Source organism: Struthio camelus, chromosome 2, assembly GCF_040807025.1.
Source record: "Struthio camelus isolate bStrCam1 chromosome 2, bStrCam1.hap1, whole genome shotgun sequence".
In the NCBI taxonomy this organism is placed as follows: domain Eukaryota; kingdom Metazoa; phylum Chordata; class Aves; order Struthioniformes; family Struthionidae; genus Struthio; species Struthio camelus.
This window is the reverse complement of record NC_090943.1, coordinates 27,189,651-27,214,114: the sequence shown is the minus strand read 5'-3', so window position 1 is coordinate 27,214,114 and position 24,464 is coordinate 27,189,651. Positions and strand designations below refer to the sequence as shown.

Genomic DNA, 24,464 nt, shown 5'->3' with positions numbered 1-24,464 from the left:
AATATCAGGTTCTAAACGATTATGCAGTGTTCTTAATTATAAGAAACAAGCCCAGAATATTAGCTTCTCTCTTACTAATGCTGTTTTTCCTGTGTCTTTAGAGACATAAAATTTACCCTACAAACTACATTTAGCTTTTATCCACAACCTTTGAGTTCCAGTGCTAGAGAGATCACATCACACAGCAGACTGAAATCAGCTCTATCCAAAAGAAGGTTCAGCTATAACAGATTTTATTTGATTTCAAATCAAATTCACAGATTATGGCAAATACTAACAAGTTCAACTTACTTCCACTGAGCGCTCTACTCAATTGCTCCATCTTTTCTTTGGCTGTTTTTAGAAGGCGCTGTTCTAACTAAAGCAAGAAAATAAATGAAACACTAAGTTAATTATTTTGGGATGAATGAAATGGAAAAATTAGTAAAAATGGCTTGACCCACACCTGGTAGCTAAGTTCATGGTTCTTAAACCTTGTGTAATAGTGCATAAACCTATCAAGCTCTTGAAATCTTCTGTGTTTCTTTTCAGCCTAGAAAATAAGAGGTGAGAAAGAAAACAAAACGAAACCAGATAAATCTTATGGTTTAATTTAACAAACATCATTACATATAATTAGATAACTAACTGTGTCTGTTGCCACGATACATAAAGCATTATATCCAATGCTAATGAGTACCATGTAAGAAAACAGACAAATGCAATTTTTGAAAAAAAAAAATTTAAGTCTGCAAATACTATAGCTACAAGGTTAATATGCTGTGCATGCATGCTACTTTTAAGCAGACTTTCCCAATGCCAAGGTTAAGACAAGTCTTCTGTAAGGCACAATAACTAATTGAAGTACCAGAACGCCCATTCTACAGAAGGAAACCATGGCACAGAGAAGTAAAATGACTTGTCTAAATTCAGCTAGCGGTTGTTAAAAAAGCCCACAACAGAATGATATCTTATGCTGTTACCCACAAATAAGCAGTGTTTTCATTTCGTCTCTTCAATATATTCACAGCGATATTTTCCCATTTAAAACTCCCATTTAAAATTGGGAAGAATTTTATGCAACCCATCTTAAATAGAAAATCGCAACCTTTGTGCTGTTTTTTAAACAAATATTTTCATCTGTTACCTCTACTGTCATCTCTTTGGACTGTTCCTCTACGTGTTGAATAACTTCATAGCGAGTGCATCTGTAATAGCCTCCAGTGGAAGAGCTGTGCTTCTTCCATTCTTCTAAGCATATCCAGCAAAAGTCATATTTGCACTTTAGAAGAGAAAGAACAAGAGGAAAAAAAGAAGCTGATACATTGTAGATTCGCAGATAGGCATCATTATTCTACCATAAACAACTGAAGGGTTAACATCATCCTGAGTGTGTTTAGGGCAAAAATGAAACGTTTGAGGAGGCTTTACATACTACAGAAGATCTGTGGTATCAAATCATGTCAGTCATAATTTTTGTTCCTCAGATCACAGTATTGTGTTGGATCTACAAGTTAAATTTCAAGTGGGTGGAATATATCAAATGATAAATACATCTAGTTAGGTCTTTTTGGGGGGAGGGGTTTCTTTGCTGCTTGTTTTAAAAACAAGACAGTCCTGTTGTTTAAGTGACACAGAAACTGTTTATGAGAAAGGGCTGGCTTTAAGAAATTTCCTACCTTTAACGTGAGATGCAAAATTATCAGTAAGTTTAATTTCAATGTCATTAAAATGAAACAAATAATTTATACATAAATATGACTTTAAATGTTCCAAACTAAAACAAAACATTTCCATTATCGGAATGCAGTGTTTCAACTGACCTTACCTGAATTTTCTTCAGCTGTTGGTTCATGAAAAATGTTCAAGATTTTGACTTTCTTTCCAATTTGGAAAGCAGTGTTTTTCAGAATCTTAAATATTCTCCAGGTAGAAAAGAAGAGTTTTCCACTCAGTTCTAGTGCTGTCTGTACTGCGATCAGTATCAGCAGATTAAGAGAGATCCTTCTGAAATCTACTGTTTCCAGCTGCAAGACTGCTGATATCTTTGTAGTCAGTGAATGTGAACAAAGTGCTATGAGTTAATATCTGCTATGAGGTGAAAAGGGCACTTAAAACCTTAAAAACGCCCAACTAGCTTTATCTGTGGAACAACCAAAAACATTTCCTCTAAAGAAATGATAAAATTCAGGTCAAATCTCAGTCTTCTGTAATATTTTCCCTTCTCTTCTTTCTTAATATCAATTCAAGAAATGAGATTACTGGTATTTTAGCCATGCTTTTTTTCTAAAAAGCAATGCAGACTAGGGATATTTCTTCTTGCTGTTGTAGAGTACCTTCTTTGTTCGTAAACATTTTTTGGAGCTGCTCGCGTGTATGAAATGGTAGTATAAGAATAATCATGCATAAGAGACTAAAGCCTATATCACTGGGTAGTTTATCTGTCATTCAAAATCACTTACAACATATTTTTTGTAAGAAAAGAATCATAGCAAAAAAAGTTGCTCCATGAGCAACAAAACTGCTAAAAGCTTGATTTCCTATGAATTTGAATCTCATGCTTCTACTCTAATAATCCTACTTCTCCCAATTTATCTCCTCCAGGATCTCTCTACCCTATCTTCTAATCTCTCACCGCATCTCCAACAGCCTCCTCTGCAGCCCAGCGTTCACCAACATTGACCCCAACACCAGACCCTCCTCCAATACCTCCAGTTTCCCCACTCTCTTTAAAGCCTCAGAAATACACCCGTCTATTTCCACATGTTTTCTCCCAAAACCCTGAGCTCTGTTTTATGTCCCCTAGCGGGCTGCTGGCCAGGGGGCCCCGCTGGCTTGGCTCCCGAATCTCACCTGTGCTGACCGGCCACTGGCTGAGCCAAGCAGAGAGGTAACCGCTGAGCGGGTATTTCAGCCCTCTCTTGGAGGCGGTACAAAGTAGCTCTCTGCACCAGATACCTACCAAGTCACATGACACTTGCAATAACTTTGTATCTCTGAAGCCTCTCCGGCTCTTTTTTATCTTGTTCAAAGTACCCAGAAGGTTAAAAACCTACCAGAGTGAGGAAAGTGCCAGACAGCAGGCTTGCATAAGCCTGGTTTCCTTGGAAACCAGGCTCATAAAACAGTACTGTGCCTGTCTAAATACACAAATGTGGTTTTATGTCTAAAGAGTATCCAAGGCATGTGCTAACTGAGGAGAGGCAGCTGCAGCTCTCTACGCTTCATGTGGTAGATTTGAGCAGAAGTTACTGCAGCACAGGCAGGAGCTTCGCATCTGAGCCGTCCTTTTGGGGGTGAAGAGACAGGAGAGAGGTCTGCTACACCTTGCACCTGAGCCCTGGAACGACCGTGAGGGGACCCGTCCCTCCCTTCTTCACCAGGCTGAGGGGAGGCAGCTTCTGTTTGCAGAGATTGCTCCTCCAGGAAAGGAATCTGGCTGTTCTAGGGCCACTTTGAAGCGTTTTACCATACAGGACCATATACTAAATTAAATTATCTATATTCTGCAGTGTTTAACGGCCAAAGTCTTTTCAAGCCTGAAGCCATACTTTCATTCTGTTGAGATGGGGTCAGTGGCAACAACGGCTGTCAGATAACTAACGAGATTGTTGTTACATCCCGCATCTGAATTCTTTCATTATTGGCCCCAGTGTAATTCTTCTATGAATAACTATTTCAAACACTCTTACCTCTGCTTATAGCCTGTAAAATTTCAGATTGTGCTGATCAACACACCTTGTACACTTGGTAGCGCTATGGAATTCAGGAGCTCTTCAAAAAATCATTTAGGAAGAAGAAAAAATAACCAGCAAGCTTGGCATAAGCCAAAGTAGAAGAGAATCTGTTCTCTGCTGCTACAAACAAACTCAAAGAAATTCCACCAAAAAAACAACAAAAAGCCCCTTCAATTTGTCCCACAGACAGAGAGAGAATATGTGATGATAATATAAAGAAAATGGGATCTGGACAGCAACGGAGAGAGACTGAAAAATTCCCAGAAAAAATAAAATTATTTTCTAAATCTCTCAGCTTTTTTATCAGAACCCAACTATGTCAAGTGTGTGCCTACTATATTCATTTTGATGAGATATTAGCTGTGCTTAAATAAGATATTTCTGAAATAAAGAGGTATACTAAATATGCAGCTTTTAACCTATTTGAGGGAATAAGCATCCTCAGATGATACTGAACTCATGGCAAAAAATATTTTTTCTATTTTGGTAGCACAGTGCCAAACTCATGACTAATTTTTTGGCTGCTGGCACCAATAAGTTTCTTTCGACATTACTGCTTTACTGTTTTTTCCTTCCTACTGATTAATTCCTTTTTACATTTTTCCATTTAAACTTCTCTGCTTTGTTGCTATGTTAGAGAAATAATGCAAAAAAACATGCCGTAAGGTAAAACCTTCATTAGGGCTTACCAGTCCTTAAAATGTATCATCTTCTGCCAACTACATAAGCTCTTTCTCTTCCAGATTATTAATAATGATGAAACTATCAATGATTTCTGTTTCCTTAAGTTTTTTACTGTATTGCCAGCAAGGCTTATGTGTTTATGAAATTTTGATCATCACGCTGTTCACTTGCCAACCAACCAGACTTCACTAAATATGAAACATTTTCAGAATACATGTAAAACACAATTTGCAAATTATGTATGATTCTTTCAATAGGTTCCATTCTCCCAACAGATCACAGGCATGAATTTCAGAGGTTTGGAATATCTGTGCTCATAAAATGTATATATGATGCGCACAACCTGAATTATGGTTTCAACTGTATGAAACAAATTATTTGAAAGAGCTTTCTTACCTTCGCACATTGCATGTGGTTGCAGCCCTCATTCTTTTGAATTGGAGATTTGCAGTTGGCGCATGGTTTGGAGTTAGTTAGTAACCACAGGCAGTTGGCAGCATCTTCATAAGCCTCACTAACTCCCACAACTTTATGAGGGTGACAGGAGGATACGAAGCATGAGAAAAGCACAGAAGTTAAAACTGTATTTGTGAACTCCTTTGTGAAAATCAGATTAGGAAAGAGAAATGTTTACTTAATTCTTGACAGAATATCATAAGTCTTCACTATGTATATATATATGTTTCTCATATAAAAAAAATATACATTTGCATCTATATGACATTATGCATATTACTTATACAGTGTAATATATTTTATTTGTATACATAGACTCATTTTATACACATGGCATATAATATAGCATACGCATAAGAAAAATATATAGGAGAAAAAGTGGCATAGTTTGACAAAATATGGTGTATTTTGCCTCTTTACATAATTTTCTATGCCTTACAAAAAAATGGATAACATATTATGGAAATGTTCTGAATCGTAACTAATTTATGTTAGCGTTTATTCCAATTACTGTTAATGTTTAATTATTTTGTTTCTGTTGAGCACTCCAATAAAACTTTTGTCTTGTGTAAACCCAAGTCTTAGTAGCTGTTTCACTAGAAGTTATTTAACATTAAGCCATTCCCCACAATTCCCTGCATAACTTATCCTGAACCTCACTATTTTTATCACCTCTTAGCTCAAAGTAGTTTAAAGCACACTTTAATAAACTGCATGGAGCACAATTCAAACAGAAGTGCTGACTGGGCTAAAAGGTTTAAAATTGACCAGGACAAATTAAATTAACATTATATTCAGGAATAAATCACATAAATTTACAAAAGAAAGCTGTAAGAGGAAGGGTAAAATGTTTTATATCTCCTGACTGATGTATACACAAATTTATGAGGACAGGCTGGGCAGGAGTGGTTTAAGGAGAACAGTCTACCATTAGTGATGCCTAATATGCCACATTTCCACATCAGCTGATGTGGTTAAAAGCCATGAAGCTGTGCAGCTCCTCATTTTCATGGAAGGGCTTCATTTTCTTCTCCTTTATCCTATTTTTTCAGTAAATGTAGAGTTTTTACTTAATGCAGCTAAAAAAAAAAACCCTCTAAAAACACAACAGAATTCAAAAACATGAGGAGCCATCAGGCATGACTCTTACGTTCTTCTGGCTTCATTTCAGATATTTTCTGTAGCCAGTCTTTCCAGGTTTGACAGTCACAAGGTTCATGTGCTTCACCAAGACATTCCCTGAAAAATAAGATGGATGGACAATAACTAATCTTTTATAGATTTAAAATTAAGGCCTATAGTAAGTTCTGTGTTGGTTCAAACTAAAAAACATGGAAACTAATCACAAAACACTCAAACTTTAATGAAATCTGGAAGATTAAAACTCATTCAATTAGCATTACTTTAAAATATTCGCAGATTACTTGCTCGCGAGCATACATTATTGTCACGAAGATTATTAAAGGATTTAAATGGGAAGGAAAAGAGCATTTTAAGATTACAATGGAAAATAAACAAACTGGTTTGTACTTTGAGTTACATCCAGCTCCTATCCTAGTGCCACAAAAAGTGCTAGCACCGTTTCTGTGCAAAACGTAAATATCAACTCAGAATAAAGGGATTATCCAAAACTAGGTAGTTCATTACAGCTGAGGTGCATTTTGTGTAGAATTATTTGTCCGTATTCTCTTGCAAGAATTAATCTTTAACTAGATTCAATCTTTTTGATCCAGAACAAGATCTAAGTCCTTCAACCTGCATTAAGCGTTTGTGGATTTTCATTCTTTCCACCCAAATCTCTACTGAAATGTCTTTAGCTTAAGTTATATGGACGCAGGAGAGAAATGTCTCCCTTGAGTTTCTTAGAATTACTACTACTTTTAAAGATGGCAATCACTACTACACAGCAGCAGCTATATGGCTTCCAGATGGTGCTTGGGTGTAGATGTGTCAATATGGACTCCAGATTTGTAATGACTCCCTCTTTTACTGGAAAAGCAGCAAATAGCCTCAGCTGTCTGCCACATCAAACAAAAAAATTCACAGAGGAAGTATATTTCAGATGGGCACCAGCTGCATTGGAGCATACGCAAGTTTTCTGCAGACCAAATAAATGGTGAACTGCTTCCTGCAATGTAGTTTCAGAAGTCAAATCAGTATCCCTCTGATCACTCCTGTCCACATCTGAAACAGGAACACGTGAACAAAGAAAAGCTCAGCACAACTGTTTTTTAACCTATTATCCACTAACCAGTCTGCTATCAAACAAGTTTAAATTCACTGCACAAGGATCTGCAGCGCTACTTTGAAGATACTTAGGGTTCCACAGGTGGGCAAGTTTGTACTAGAGTGAATATCTTGCCTGTACTAAGAAAATCTCAACACTAGTTGAAAACTGCCACATTTCACTTCTGTAGGACAACAGTACACTTAAAACATCAACTTCAAGAGAGCCAAGACCTCTCACACAGTACACGTTCCCAGAGAGGACTGGAATTAGCTGGAAAATCTTAATGTTAATAAACTCAGATTTAAGTTAAAGGCTGATTAGTCAATCTACTACAGGTCGGGGGGGGGGGAGATGAATCTTCAATGTTTTTGAATTTTTGAACTTTTAGACAGACTAATTTATCCTCCTAAATTCTGAAAAAATTTCAGGACCTGGAAAGCAGAAAACTAAACACACTTTAGAGAATTTTAAAGAACAATACAGAAATAAAAAATGCATTTCTAGAATAGTACTGAGCCCCTTGCAAATCTTGCAGAAACTCAGAATACATAAGAAAGCTATGTTCCTTATATTGTAAGAGTTGAGCTCCCCTAGCTTAACTCAGATTGTATGAAAATAATTTCTAGGTTCCTGCAAGGGTAAAAGACTGATTTGTGTCCTTCAGGTGAGAGAAAAAAATAGCTCCCATTATTCTGAGTCTCCTTCCTTTCCCAGTAGAGCCTGCTGGAAATAAATGCCCAAATGTCTTGACCCTTGCAGTTTTGGGTCTGGACAGAAAGCAGGATTGTTAACGAAGCGCAATCTCACGATAGCCACAACAGGAATTTATACAACTTCTCCTGAAAGGGATTATTTCCCAGCCTACCCTAAAACAAGGATTTTTATACTGGGATGCCATTTTGATAGAGTAAGAGTGATAAGCTTACTGCTCAGAAAACTTTTCATGAAATAAATCTGTATTTTAGACAGAATCCATGAGAACACAGGATGAAGGGAACTAAAAACAAATGGCTATCATAATTAACAATGTTAGCATCTCCAAACTGCGTTCCTCCATAACCATCAGGATTTATTTGAAGGCGCAGTACGTACTTAATAAAATCGTAGCAAATTTCAGCTGCCATTTCCGGAAGAGGCTGAAAGCACAGCCCAAGAAGAACGTGTTTTTGTATTTTCTTTCCTCACTGACATTATTTGGATCATATAATGAATTTGCTATCAATCAAAATAGCAAAACACTGTTAAAACTCATAATCAGCTTCCCAAGTATTCCTGAAGAGATGCGTCTCACCCAGAATGAGACTCTCTCCCTCTAGGATAAAATGAGTGAGGAGTGAGGGTGCAGAACCAGGCGTGCAGTGCTTGCTAAATCCATTTTCCAGAAGACCTGTCTGCTTGCTGCAATTTCTTATGCTTCTGGAGCAGCATGAAGGGGTTCTAATAGAAAGAATCTAGCTGATAATACACAGATGTTAAGATTTGTGCACTGTTCTCATTTGCCCTGCATTTAAATCACTCACAACGATTTTTCTGAAAGGGAATGGAATCAAGAATTAGATAGAATGAGAAGAATTTGTCATAAGACAAATATCTTTGTCATAAGAAATTAGACTTTGTTTAAGGCACTGTACGAAAAATGAGTAAATTCAAAGGAACTTAGGAGGAACATTCCTACTTGCACATAAAAAAAAGGGAAACTTGCTCATCAGAGCCAGAGAATTCTCTTACTTCTGTGAGCAGGAAGGCTGCAGATCCCATAAAAGGAAATTCCACGTTGACAAAACCTCATGGATAGTCCCTTACTAAGCAACAGTAAGTATGTATCTAGGGGTTGGCTGTTTTTTTTTTTGACAGATACACTCTGAAAAAATTCTTTCACTAAATGCAGTATCAGTTGACATTGTAAAGTCCAATCTGTAGATTACATGGGTAAAACTTGCAGAAGTGACAGAAAGCTGGAAACGTGGGATGTGCTGACTTAAGTTAAACGATATAAAGTAACCTTCCTTTAAGCATGCAGTAATGATGAAAACCCTCTGAACTGAGAACATACTTTCTTTTTCTGCAGAGGAACTCTTTCTATCATGCATAGGGTTTTGTACTGTAAGACTAATATGACCATCCTCAGCAAATGGTTCTGATTTATAGTACCGCAGAAGGCTTTAGCCGTGAGGAGAACTTTCTTGATATTGCTGAAAGTCTTCATTCACTTTTGTGGGGATTAAAACAAAGGCCTTGGAAAGGACTTCTTCGATATTTTCTTGATGGAGTGAGGGTGGTTTTTTTTTGTTTTTTTTTTTTTTTTTAAGATCTTAACCATATTTGATTGTGCTATATCTCAAAGCCTTCACACACAAAAACATCAGAAATATTATCAGGAAACAGCGAGACATTCCTCATCAAAATTATGCACTCTGTGGACATTTTCACATTCAGAGGACGTTGTGGGGAGCTAGTACATTCAGCCAACGCAAAGGGAGCAGGGGCTGCCAGTGTTCAAAGGACCACCTCGATATATTACACAAGACTGGTCTCAGCTCTGTACTTCAGGTTAACGGAAAAACTGCTTCTCTCTCTCTCAGGAGACCAGCACTCGTAAGCGAGGATGAGAGGGTGGTACTGCTTGTGGATGGCACAAAGGTTTGTTATACGTTCACAGATACAAACTTTTTCTTGTTTGTTCCCAATGGGATTTTTTTTCTGAGTTCTCCAAACACTGTTAACAATATCTTTCCAAGAGGTTTTGCGTGAAGTTCCATTTTCTGGCTTTCTTGGCTGTTTCATTATGCCGACTTTCCTCCTTGTTCCCCAGATGATGGGGAAAGAAATAAAATCAGAAGTTTCTCTCATTAACGGTTTTAAAATATTGGAATCTAGCAGGTTATTCAGGATCTCTTCTTCTTGGATCATTGCTTCACTTGAGAAATGCCGCATCCCGGAAAAAAAGAATTACTCAATTTGTCTGAACGTCTGTATTTTGGTTGATCATTTTTGATTTTCCAGGAGGGAGAAGGACGTCCCACTTCCAGAGCAGAATAGTCTTAAATCACCAGTCTGATAATCTCACGGAACTAGGACAGGGCTTACTCCAGACTTCAGAACTATCTCCCCCTGCTTTGTTTTATTATTTTTGTTGTCCTCTCCATAGAACAACTGAGGATATAGAGTTTTGGCAGTCTTTGAGGGATGGTTTCTTAGATCTCTTAAGCCTGTATATTCCTTCTAGAGCTTGCACTGAATTTAAGACTCAGTAGAGGATAATGTAAAGAGAAAGTGCTGGTCCGAAAGTGAAACAAGGATTGGAGTGATCAGGCAAACAAAACTAGCCATGTATGGAGCAAATGATCTGGCATAGTCCTTAAACTTCGGCTTTTCTGATGCGTCCACTATAATTCTGACAGAGCCAAAAATTCCAGATTTTCTGTGCTATAATGCAGGACGGGCCACGTGTGTTTCAATCACACTATAACCGTCCAGAAGAGACACAAAAAAATCTCTCTACCAACACCCTGCTTCTCTCCCTGCCCCTTCAGAACCGAAAATCATAACACTTCATGCAGCTGTTTTGCATTTAACAGAATTAATAATGAAAGGGAATAGACAACATTATAACTCTTTGTTGTGCCCGAAAATACCAACATATTTGTGCCCTCTAGGTTATTTAATGCATGGATACAGGATGGTATAGTCGTATGTCATCCTGTGCAAACTGTTGTTGCATGCTTGGTGCTAAGTGTGACTTTTTATTAATACCTAGAATAGCAGTGGCTATGAGTTTATGTAGACATAGATAAGCCTCTAGTACTAACCAGCAAAAAAGATGTCCTTTTCCACAGTCTACAGCAGGGGCTTTTAGCATAGGGAAGCTGAGTGCATCTGATCCTGTTGAATTTGATCCTTGTCTTGTTAGCCTTACTGCTCTTTCGCAGGCTGGTATAGGACACCACTTAATAGCAGGATTGTTTTCAACAAAGGCCTTAAAAAAATTAAAAGAGAATGATTTAACATATAAGAACACATTTCATCATTGATACAGAACCATTTGTGATCATAATCTTCCTCTGAGGGAACAAAGCCAAAGAGCGTAAAACAATCTTAAAATTACTTTGGTATGCTTTTAAAAATAGTTACAAAAAGAGAATGATTTAATCTCCATTTTATAATGGCATTTCTTTGCTATACTCATGCCCAAGACTTACGCTAAGAACAAAACGATTTGTAACCCCTACGAAATGTTCCATGTGTGCAAGTCAATTCCTTTGTGACACAACTTACTCTAAACCTCTACTATATATGCATTGGCAATATATTCATTAACAGAATCTGAAATTTTGGCTCCTGTAGTTGAAAAGAAGTAAAATCTTACTGATCAAAAGAACCCATACAATCAACTGCAAACTTGGAATTAGAATTATATTCAATCAGAAATTCGCCTCCAAAACTGTATTTGTTAATGTAGCAGGTCTTATTTCATGAAACTTGCATCAAATAACGAGGAGGAAAAGGAACTTTCACTAATTCCCTTTAAAACTATGCCAATCACAAGCCACTTAAAAGATGGAAGATGTAAAAGATACTGAAACAGATCTGGTCATTTCCATCTTACTGTGTACGGCTTTGTTACTGTGTATTAGAGAGGCTTGTCACACACAGGAAGTATTATATTGTATCGCAAAGGAAAATGCGTTTCCCTGCTTTCTTTTGTCCTGCCACCACTGATAACGCAGCATTATCATTTCAAAGACTAGCCTGTTACTACGTTCAGTAGTAAGAAAAGCTTAATTAAAAGATTGCTTTTTAAAATAAGTTGCAACAATGGAAATCAACATTTTTAAAATAATCAGGAAAATCAAATCAAGATTTTCCAACTTCTTTTCCTATACATAGCAATCATACCAAGCACTGGACGGAAAAAGAATTCTAAGTCATTCAGCTGTGGCAATATTTTTCCAAAATGGGAAACTGCAAACATTTGTAAATGAAATCAGTCTCTTAATAATAAAAAACATTCAAAAACTCTTTAAAAAAACTTTAGTTTGTCAACATGAAAAAGTCTGACAGACTAAAAGCTTCATATCACCTGTTTGTTATGCACATTAGCTTGATCAAAAATTTTATTAATGCTACATGAGATTACACATTATGGAAGTACTGAATTTGTACTTGAGGAATAAATATAAGGGCCATTCTTTTTTTTTGGCGCTATCTCAAGTAGTCATATTGTGGTACGTAAGACAGTCAATAATTCAGTGCATGTATTCATTTGTTCATTTCTACCTGGAAAGTTATAGACATATTGCAGCGTTTTACACAGAAGCTGCATGACATTTATAGTAAAATGAAATACATCTCAAAAATATAGAAACAGTTTGATAATTTACCTTAATGTCAAACTGTAGGTATCTTTTGTCCATCTCCTTGGAAACCACACTTTCTATGATGTCTACTGGCACAAGCTGGAAACAGTCATATGCTGGGCAAAAAATGTTGTGAGCTTCACCCTCCTGAATTTTCAGATTCAAAAATCTGCCAGAATTTTGTCAGTCAGTATTTGTGAATAAAAAGTAAAAATCAAGAGGCTGCCAAATACTATTTTTATATTTATACAAAGTTCACAGACATTCAAATTAATCGATCTTAAACAAAGAATAGGACATATCCCTTTTAGCCTAAAAATGCCACATATTTGAGGCAAAGCATGGTTAAAAAAAATAAGAGAACGCTATCACAGTTCAAAGGTGAGCTCCAACAACTATGCTTAACCCTATATACTTGTGGTTTTCACCTTTGCCATTTATGAGAGACTGCTATGCAATGTTTAGTCAAACTGAGCATTAGTTCTAACTTACATCTGAAACGGAACATATAACTGTAATTAATGCAGAAAATACTTAATTAGACATGCAATTAATTTTTACAGCTGTGCTAGTCAAAATAGCTTTGCTCTTGGAAACAGATTTCTAGGAGGAGGCCTTCATAGTCCCCAGCCGCTAGCAGAATGCAAGCTAGAACACGCTCAGAAATCTGCTGAGAGCTGGACTTAAACTTTAAACTCACAGTGCACAGGGTTGCTTAGTCTAAAGGCTATAATCTACTTATTAATCTGACATCAAAAATGACATTCATTTTATCTAGCTTCCATCAGCTAAAGGACAGGCATCTGTTCTAAGTTAGTCATCTGGGGCCCTTTAACAGGTAAGGCAGAGAGACTTGCCAATTCATCCCGCTTTAGATTCAGACCTTAGAATGGGATGACTCACTCCTGGCTACCCGCTGAGCAACTTAGCTCAGAAAGACGAAATCTCACCTGAATCCCACCCTAGCCCTAGGGAGGCCACCAGAAACACTCGCTGACATTGCACTGCAGCCCTGAGCGCGTGCACAAATCACAGTACACATAGTCCAGAACCCAAACTAGAAGCTCCATGTCAAGCCAGCGATCTCTTAGTAACTTCCAAACCTTTGCATAACAATTTACAGGACAACAGAAGCTTGGCTATTAATTTTCTGAGCACCTAACAATTGTCTTTTAAAAGCACATGTGGAAAAAGTGCTCTTCCTTAACATGGAAGGAATGAGTTTATTTAAATTAGGCTAATCTGCAGAAGGACTAGCTGTGCTACAGTGGTACAATTCAAGCTGTACAATCTTTTGAACGGGAACAAATATGAATGCAAAGATGTATGCAGATACAATTATTCCTGAGGAAACAGAAATATGATTGATATTTATACGAGTATAATTGTCCATGCTTGAGCTTTTATTAGTGTGATTATTTTAGCTTTTAAAAAAAAATTGTATGCTAACCAGAGAGTTATACTAATAAAATTTTTAAGCTCATGCTACTCTTCAATTATTAAGCCTCACTGTAAGAATGCATTTTAATTGTTTTGCTGACTGGAAATGGACTTAAGATGCCTAAGTTTAGTGTGCTAAAGCACGTGCCTCATTTAGAAACTGTAACACCTCCACCCCACCCCCCAGCAAACCAAGAGCAGGCTCTTCTATTTACACGCAAGCTTAAAATACAGGCTTAATAGCATCGCTGAGTCAGGACCAAAACAATCATTATGTAAGCCTAAAACAGTTGATAGTCACTTTGAACGACAACTTAAATATTCAATAATATCAAAACAGCACCTCTGTGAAACCCAAATAGTACTTTCACATTAGGTGCTTATTGTCTATGGCCTTTCCTCTTCAAAATGGGAAGTAAAAACATTTCGCAAAAGATACAGAAGAACATATACTCACGCCTCCCAGCAGGCTCTGCAGAAGTCATGCCCACAAGGCATATCCACTGGGTCTTCAAATACAGAAATATTACACATACAAATGTCACACTGTAGATAAAAAAAACCCAAACTTCTGATTAAGAAATATCCTAAAATATCCTAAAACTTTCATATTGTTAGCAGTATACATTACGTTGGAAAATTCAAGCAAAAATGTGATCAGAAGGAAAGTGTTATTTAGGCTATTAAAATAAAAATGGGAAAGATTTAGATATTTCTCTTTTTGTATCCTCCCTATCCACACGGTACATTTTGGGGTGCCGGCTTCTATGTCTTCCAGCTCAGCAAGTGCTTCATCCCACAGGGCGTTGAGACCTCTGAGCTAGAGCTCGAAGGGCAAAAGGGACCAGAATTTTTCATCGACTTCACAGGCAGCCAGAAATGGAGTTTGGAGACAAAGTCTACAGAAAATATTTAGCATCTCACACAACCAGGCCCAAACCAAGGCAGAACAATTGGGCTGTGCAATAGCAGCAATTGTTTTAAGTAATAATTTACATGTATGCTATTTTTTTTTTTAATAAGGTGAGACTTTCAATACAAACACAAAATGCGTTAAGCTAAAACTAATTCAGCAGAAGTTAAGATGCCTCCACTGAATTTTATACATCTAGTAACTATAGAAAAAATAACATTGAATGCTGATGCTCTTACCCTGCAAACATTAAAATAGTTGAGAAGAAATTACTCAGTGCTTGTGGTTAGGCATGAGTGTAAATATTTCTTAAAGGAGTACAAACGGATTTTTTTTTTTCCAGTGGAAAGAGTCCACAAAAATTTACTTCAAATTTCAACATATTAGTTATTACACACACAGAGGACAAAACATTTTCAAAAGTTAGCCTATGGTATGCCATAAAAGCATACCTTTTTTAAAAAGTGCTTGTGCTACAGCAGAAGCAAAAACAAAACCAAAAAAACTTGACTTTAAATTGCAAAACTTGATGAAGGCATTTCCTGCTGTTTCAGTCATTTCATCTCACTATCTTGCTAAAGTTAACTATTTTAGAGGTTGATAATGCATCAAAAATGTTCACTATTACGTGTGTATCAACTTTCAATATTGTTTAAAACTTAGCTTTCATGAAATGAAACTGAAGCCCTGGGTCTGTCTTTATCGAAAAGATCATCTTAAAAGTGAAATGCCTTGATAAAAATAACACAAAGTAAAATCTTAAATCTCTGTACAATTAAACAAGCAGAAAATCAAGTGTAGAACATTTACTGGAACAGTTTTAATTATAAGATAAGATGGAAACCAGCAAAATCTGAAAATGAGTTTTGTAGCTTATGCTTTGCTTTTTAAAATTCCTCTTATTTTTCATTTGCCTGCCAAAATGAATGGCGTTAGAAATATATGTGTTACTTGATAAACACTGTTTTGAAAACATTACTTTGATACCTTTGTGTAAGATTTTTATGAAAACAAGAATATTATACGTGTAACTCTGGATCTGGATTTAGATACCACAGATCCAGAACTACAGTCGCTACCACTAGCCTGCAGTCCCGGCTTAAGACCCATCACTGAAAAATAAAACATACAATATAAAACTGAATACACGTAACCTTACATTACACGTTTTAATTAGGGAATATTCCCAGACAATTTTTCTCTCCTAAAGTAAATAAAATATATAATAACACTATTCCATATGGCTTCTTTTTTAGCATTTTATAGGTAGAGGGAAAAAAAGGCTTCTACGCAGGAATGAAAAATTTTTATTTTAACGTGATATCCAGGGATGATCCATTTATATTCTAGAAAAATGCTTAGGTCATGGAGAAAGAGTTTTATAATGCCGCAGCTGTGGACTATTAAAAAGAGAACTCTGTTTTCCAAAAGAACCACACTGATTTTAATGAAAGGCGCTTTCATATTTCAAATTTGCAATAGCCTTGTAAACTGCTTGAAGCAGCCCACACATACTAAAAGTAATTACAATCTTACAGTACACTAGTGGGCTGACATTTCAAAATGCAGACAAAGAAAATTTTGTTTTCTAATGAAAAAATTTTTAAAAGGCAGGGTTCGCAGCATTCAGTACATTTGGGGAAAAGGATACAATAGAAGAGAACATCTTGATAAGAGGCTTTAAAAGAAAGCTCAGAAGAGCCAAATGCACTGATGTGATTGTATCTGGATAAAATCCTACTTTGTGAGTGGCAGGCAAGGTGAAAACAGTGCTTTGTATTGGCCACATGCTCAACTGTCTGATTATATAGCATGTTTAAGGTGAAAACTTCCCTGTTCATCACTTTTGCAAACAAAAGTGCTCTACAAAGTTATTTTCCAAAAAAACAACAACAACAACAACAAAAGTCAGGGTAGCTCTTCTGTCTGCGTAGGTGTACATATGTTTAGAAATAAACTCTTCTCCCTGTCAGTTGAGACCTATTTATAAACTTACCACAGCTGTCTCAATGTCTCCTGGTGATGGGCTGATTTCATCTGGGGAAGTTACAGAGGAGCGAGTGGTGCGCGGGGTCCGCGGAGAAGGGAGCGTGTCCCACGCGTTGTAGCCACTTGGAGGTGGCGTTGGCATCTGAACCCCTGAACGCTGGCAGCAGTTCTCTGGATTAGACATCCATGCTTCAAGTAACTTCTCTCTGTCCCAATCTTCAATAAATATATAGATACAGGAAATCAGGCAGCTGACATTGCTTTAAGTATATTTTGTAACTGTATCCTCAAAGGAATATATAAGTGCTAACCTAAAAAATTCAGTAAGAAATAAATTATGCTGAAATAGAGGTGAATGGAACTTTACATACTAAATTTCACAGAATGTATTCCAAGATAATACATAATGCAAGATATTTATGTAACTAATTGCATTGCAAGCTTTTCCTTTCTGTGTAATATCAGCCTTAAATAAAACAATTTTTATTATTTATCTGGGGACTTGGGGATCTTGCAAGCACAGATCGAAATACAACAGTCCTTGCACCACAAAATTTTTGATATTTTCTCTTTGCATGAAAAAACTGATCGTTCAATATAGACTCATTTTTGTCTATTCTGGTTTTATTTTGATAGGAACAAGCCAAGTGTTACAAATGAAGAGAGGATACAACTAGGATACAACTGAATTTCAAAAAGATTTTAAACCTTTTCATTTTATTTTTTATTTTTTTGCAAGACTTGATTCCCCCATTTTATACTACAGCCTTTTCACCCTTCAAATTCTCAGCAACACAGTGATCATTTGAGTTATGTGGCCAGTCCAAAATTTTCTCCTGAGAGTACACATAGCTGTATAGAGCAGATTCAGGCTTGCTTTCCCCACATTTGGGCATAGTCTGGTGTACACCAGCTTTGGTCCTGAAGCTGCGTACGCTTCGTTAACAATGTATGCAAGCTAATACATCCTGCAAAAGTTACCTAGTAGGATTATTCATGTGAGCTGAGTTTCTTGTAAGATTTAGCAGATGTTTCCACAATCATTACACTCACAGAGAGCTGATGCTTTTAATTAGATTAAGAAACTAGGAGAAATGTTGTTCCCATCAAAGTAAATGACACAACTCTCATTAACTTCAGTGAGCCTGGATTTCCTCTACTGCTTGACTTCCTGCAGATGAAACGCCCACGAGCAGTTCAGGAACTGCAAGTCAGGGTAAGAGCGCTTTAACTCAGCCGCCTCTTGTCCCGCAGCAGGGGTCGTCTGCGAAGGGCTCAATACAGCGCTGTGCTCTTTGCAGGGGTGCAGAGCGGCCGTGCGCCCGGGTGGCAAGAGGGAAGCGGGGAAGCAGTGCTTTTTGCTAGTCGGAAAGCAGTGCTTTTTGCTAGTCACTGCCACGTCAAACTTCCAAATTGGATTTGCTGAAAAACTTCAAAAATGGTTTGGTTAACCTGAAATACATGACGCTTTTGGCACCTGAAGAGCTAGCAGTCTGTTCATAAAAGTGACATACTAAAAAAAAAAAAAAAAATCAAAAAACGTCATATATTCTTACTACTGTATTCTGTAATCAGATGTTCTTAAACGCTTTACTTTTATTCATGGTTAAAATTTTCCATTTACATAGAAAAAAGAAGTAGTGAAGCAAAAATTATTAATACTATGTACGAAGAGATTAAAACTAAAAAGAATCTTTCTTAATTGTTGTTTGAAATGTCTTCAGTTTCTGATACCTAAGATTAATACTAATGATATTTACACTTCAATAATTATAAATTCTATTAACATTTTTCAAATCATCCTGACCTTATAATCTTTCATAGGGGAACTTACTGATGCTAAGGTCTAGGCAAAATTTGCTAAACATTTTTTGAGCTCTTTTGTCTGTAATACATGTTTTAAAATTAGCCAAGGCTAAAACGTGCTAGGAAATGGATTCCTTTTTGTTTTCTTTAGTAAGTTACAAATTTTAGTAAAACAAAAGGTAGCTGTATTTGCTGAATGGTATCTTTTTTGTCCTTAAATCCACTGCTTTAGCATGAACTATATGAGAGATTACTATGACCTATGATGTATTTTGTCCTACAAGAGCAATGTTGAAAAAATATTTCTACAGAAGCTGGAAAGTTCATTTTTTTCCCCCTGTCACTGCCATAACAACTTTTTTTTTCCCTTGGCTCTTACCCTACATACTTCTAGTAATGTAAAAAAAAGGTATACAAAAATACACTCCTAACTCTTACAGCCTGTGTCAGCAAACTGATATAGTTGTGTGATAAAAGAAAGCAAAGGTAGCTGGATTAAATGTCTGTAAAATATTAAAAGTATTAAATAAGAACAATCTTTCCAAGAATTTAAAACTTGCTTTTTATACACTAAGTGTGAATTAAGTTAAGATTCCATATTTTTCTTTCATGAATCTCAAAACTAAATGCAAAAACATTACAATTTGGCATTTGGTCTTTCCTAATTGTCTCAAGTCTTGTAAATACTTCAGTTATTCCTTTTACGAGGTCATACCACCACCATGTCTTCACTTCAAATAACAAAATTATCTTTGAATAATTTCCAGTGTGTGACTACAGCTAAGGGCAAAACAACTTCCTCGTGACTTGCAAATTGTGGATGCTTTGTTCTCCACGCTGGTCAAGCGCATTAAGTGACAGCTGCATTACAAGGCAATACCAGCAGAATGACCTTTGCAACACCACCTGATTTCTTCTCAACTTTCAGTTACTGCTCACTAGACGTGGGCAGACATTTCTGCCCCATTTACAGCGGCCTCGGTGCTTTTGGACTTCTTACAGACTGGGATGTCAGTCTGAGTGGTACTGCCATCATTTTCTTCTTCAGGCTGTCTGGGCACAGGTTACAAAAAAATGCCTATCCGTTTAGTTAAATAGTTAGAAACACTCAGCCTTCATGGAGTATTCTGAGAATCCAAAATACCATTCAAATATTGCAAATACTATAAATACACTTGGAGAACTAAAGCAAATAATCAACGTTTAAAAATTACATATGCGAAGAACGTGACTTAAATGTGATCAGACTGGCACTTCAACCCGCGGGCACAAGTTCGTGTCAGCCTAATTCACTGTTAAAAGGACTGTGAGTACAAACTAGTCAAAATAATTAAAAAGAGACAATAGTTTCAGGCACCATCCCTACTCATGAAAGTCCGCCAAATTTGGTGGGTTTAAAATCACATTTTCCTATTTCGCTTTTTCTTGTCTCTTTTTTTATACAGAAGGAGCCCACAAAAATAATAGGGTAAACATTAACTGAAACTTAATCCAGCAACATGGGGAAGAGCACGCAAACTATTAACTGCCTGGGTAGTCCTTCTGGCATACAGGGACAATGCAGATGCTTCATGAAGCCTAAGTTCTGATTCACTGAATCAAAGCCTAAAGCTTCCACCGAGTTTCAGAAAAATACTTTTATCTGGGGGAAACCCACTGAAGTCAGTATATACCCATCCTGACAACGCCACTTTAAATTACAGGATGAGAGCACAAACTGTTTCCAGTGAAATTTAACTTGTTAAAGATATACACAGGCAAAAGTATATCTCATATTAAAACAGTGACTATAAAAATCTCTAAAGGATATAATCCCTTACACTTTAAACCCTAAGGCAAATTCCAGCTATTTATTATAATGGTCAGACTGGTTTTATTGCAGCAAAAAAATAAATACACAAATACGTAGTGGAAGACAACCAACAGCCTGACAAAAATAGGTACAATGAATTTCTTTGACTTACTTGACAAAGACTAAACCACGGAAGTTCTACTTCTGTGTTTCATCACTAAAATAAGAAAGCTGTTTCTCCACACTGCTTTAGATTAAAACTTCTTTCATTATAATTCCTTGTCTGAATCATTTTCCCATCAACTTCCCTGTCTGCATCAATGCTTTTGACATACTGCAGATGTACTTCTTTCTGAAGTACTGTAGGAACTATTTCCTGGTATTTCATTAGCCATTACCGCTCTTTTACTTGCAAATAAGAAGAAAATGCTCTCACAAATGCAATTTTTATTTTGCTGAAAACAATTTTTGTAGTCTTTAAACTTTTTGATTACCATGTGCCCGAAGCAGAGCTTCTGCAGTGAACAGTGGGGCTTGAAGCATGTCAGCAGACTCCACTATCAGCATATCCTTAAGCCTTCGCAGATCCTGAAGTCTTAGCCCCTCATATGGCTTTGAGAAGAAGAAAAAAGACATTTTATGTCTAGCAGCACTTTCCAGGGAATCTCTACTTCTCTACATTAAAATGAAAACATTCAAAGCGCTATTACTGACAACTATCTCAACCGTAAAATAGAACTGTCCTTGTGATGTAAGATGAGATAAAATTAATACGTTGTGCAGACCAATGACCATGCAAAATTATATGGAAACTTTGTCATTTAGCAATATTTATAATATATGAACTTTGCACATTTCAAAATCCAAAAGACAGTATTTCTAACGTTCTCCATTATGACTGGAGGCCAGGTTCAAATGAGTAACTGTCCTAATAACACTGATTCTCCCCCGCAAAAAATTACTAGATTTTCACAGAATCCAGTTGAATCGTCAAGTGATTAAATCTCCAACATACAGACATGGGGTAGGAGAAGGCAGTATTGGAACTGAGGTAATGTTTGGATTTGGAGGAAGACAGGGAGAAGAGACAAGTTAACATACGCTGCACACAGATTTCCTGACACTTACTTTTATATGTGACTTGAGACCCATTAACTTTGAATCGATCTGGAGGAGGATACGCTGAGACATTAGATAGTAAGAAAGGATATATGTTTTATGAACAGAATCAGATACACGTCTTTTGAGGCAATACGTGCCTTCAGAGAAGCAGAAAAAGCAGCAATGAATAGGAGAGGCCAGGCAGGCAGCTAGAGGCTGGGGATTCATTGTACATGAAGATGTCAAAACTCTCTTTGAGAAGCAGCGGCCACGCTCTGACAGCCCTGCGCAGTCAGAGTTAATTGCTGCCTTCCTCTGGTCTGGAGTTCCATCCCCTTATTACAATGCTAAAAAAAAGGTCAAATTAGAAAGGCAAAAAAGACAGTAATTTTAGGATTCTGAATGAGCCCCGACCAAGATTTTGGAGATGCATGCATACATTTTGCAGATTCACTTTTAACAGTGGAAGAACATGGCAGCAGATAATACATTTTTTACTGTTGCCCAGGGAAATTGTCCAAAAGGTAGAAATGGAAAAACAAGTAGGAGGATATGTAAAGAGAGTAGATACGAAAGGGTATGTGAGAAGAATCTATTCTTACATGCATTAGTTCTATGTAAATAAAGGATAGCAAAAAAAAGGTTTAAAACATTTGATATAAGATAACACTGAAATGCGCTCAGGTATAATTAGGAAGTTGGCCACCAAATGGCAATAGTCTTCTCTAACTTGGGAAAAAAAAGGACACAGAGCAGCAGTGATACTAGATAACCACAGTTCAGAGCAGGTGTCATTACTATTACCATCTGTATTTTGATTTTATGTAGAGCATAGTCCAGGACCTTCCAGCATTAAGACGTTGTATACACGCGCACACGCACATACACACACACAGAGCAAAGACTGGTTCTGTTCCTTGGAGGTCTACAGCCTAAGTAAAGTCTCTACTGTGCATGTAACCCCTTGAGGACAGCAAACAAAAGGCATAAGAGAGGAAGGGAGAGAAATGGATACATTCCACTTCTGAATGATTTTCTTCTTTTGAGACACATACTTCGAAAACATAACATTCTTCCTACATTCTGGGCATCACATGTATATGTACATCTGTATGAAATGCATCTAAAAACCACAACTGACTCCTACAATGACCCTTTCTCTTCGCTAGCCAGTGACATAAACAAGAACTTATAGATGTCAGAGTCGCTGTGACTGGCAAGAGTAACGGTGCCACAGCTGTGCATTGTGTCTTGTCCTTTTTGGGAAAGCAAGAAGAGCATGAGAGGAACGGACAGCCAGTGTCCTGACCTTTAGATCTGGACTGCCCAAGTTTAGGGAGTTTCTGTATGTGCTTCCATTTCCAATCATGAACGGTAAAGTAAAGGGCAAGTTGAACATTAATGGTTTGCGCTGAAGTAAATCTGGGCCGCTTGCTTCATAGGAATTGGCCTGACCTATTTAATTTCCTACAAAAGAGAACTTTTATAAAAGCGTGTTAGCGAGACAGGGTTACAAACAGCTGGGTGCCTGAATGATCTTAACTGCACGAATATGCTGTAAAAAATTGGAGCAATGAGTAAACCTTCTTTGCCTGAATTTGAACTGCATTTGGAATTGTAATTGTAAAATATATAGCTTTGTCAGCACAACAGTCCTCACTTTCTGAAGACACATACAAGATAAAAGGAGAATTCTTTTCTATTAAACCTGCAACATAAACGCATATTTTAGGACACAGCATTTTATCCTGAACTGCAGACATGCTCAAAATTATATTTAACTGACTGGTTCTAGGTCAAACACTGGCAATTATTCCCCTTGAGCAACAGACTATTATACTATCTCAGCTGGAGCAATCCATACAACCCAGCAGGGATTTTCGGATCCTGTAGTTTTTAAAAAAAAAAAACCTAATTTTATCTTTTTAAGCAATGAGGAGAATATTTCTTAAGAATGTGTTTGAAACTTTAGACCCTTTGTTCATAAAACAATACACGAGTCCACAACAGAAGCTAAAAGAAAGGAAACGTTGGCTGGCACAGGTAACCTCAGCTGGACATTGCACAGCGAAGGCTTTACAGTGAGAACCCTTTAAAAACGTTCATGTCTACAGGATGTAGTCTTATTGAATCTTGTGAAGATATCGTCTTCAGTTATAAGGACATACATTCTCTAGGTAAAAACACACAGTTTTTTTAAACAACTTTTGACATTTCTGACTTGTCTCTGTACTGCCATGTACTGCAAATAATCTTGATTCCAGCTCACGATGCTCAGAGGCATCTTTCAGTACTTGCTTACAGAGGAGGTCTTCACTGATATTTGCTGTGAAAAATGTTTTGTTTGAAATTAATATCACTGATCTATATAATGATTGTGAAATGTACAGTTCCAGTTGCTACATCCGCCCACTGGTGAGCTTCTCACTACAGATTTTAACACTTTGATATTCTCAACAAACCTTTTTTAAAAATACTTTCCTCTCAGATTTTTTACCACTAATACTCAGATATCCTAAATTATATTAGTGTTTTTCTCATGAAACTATTTTAACATGTAAACAGAATATTATTTTAACAGTCTGTTTCAAAGTATTAGTTTTACTTTTACAGCACCATTAAAGTAAACAAGGGCAAAGCAACTGCTTGCTACAGTGGCAACTATATAATTAAATGGTGACATATATACTTCATGTAAATATCCTCCTTTTTGGATGGAGTTATACATTTAATGGAGTTGAATGTTTAAAAAATTATTTATGCTCCATTTAACTCACTGATGTATCGGCATATGCACCATATCTATGTAGTGTATGTGTGTTTATCTCCTAAATAGCTAGTCATCTTCACTCCTTCCACTTAATAAATAATTCTCTATCTGTAGAGAACAAGTACATTTTTATCATTTTAGATAACTCAGTCCTTATCATACTCGCAATATACATTACATTCATTTTGGAACTGAAAAAAAACATTCCAA

General features: G+C 36.8%; 1 protein-coding gene across 8 annotated transcripts in view; it reads right to left on the bottom strand.

The window, feature by feature from the left end:
- ANKIB1 (ankyrin repeat and IBR domain containing 1) overlaps window positions 1-24,464 on the bottom strand; it is a 97,287-nt gene that overhangs the window by 12,017 nt on the left and 60,806 nt on the right. For all 8 annotated transcript variants that reach the window (XM_068934801.1, XM_068934806.1, XM_068934805.1 and 5 more), the window contains 10 exons: window positions 20,878-20,995; window positions 16,793-17,001; window positions 14,341-14,429; window positions 12,468-12,612; window positions 10,896-11,062; window positions 6,007-6,095; window positions 4,797-4,927; window positions 1,127-1,261; window positions 446-532; window positions 292-358 (listed from right to left, as the gene is read on the bottom strand). In XM_068934801.1, coding sequence (XP_068790902.1) covers window positions 292-358; window positions 446-532; window positions 1,127-1,261; window positions 4,797-4,927; window positions 6,007-6,095; window positions 10,896-11,062; window positions 12,468-12,612; window positions 14,341-14,429; window positions 16,793-17,001; window positions 20,878-20,995 — 1,237 coding nt within the window. The remainder of the gene's footprint in view (window positions 1-291; window positions 359-445; window positions 533-1,126; window positions 1,262-4,796; window positions 4,928-6,006; window positions 6,096-10,895; window positions 11,063-12,467; window positions 12,613-14,340; window positions 14,430-16,792; window positions 17,002-20,877; window positions 20,996-24,464) is intronic.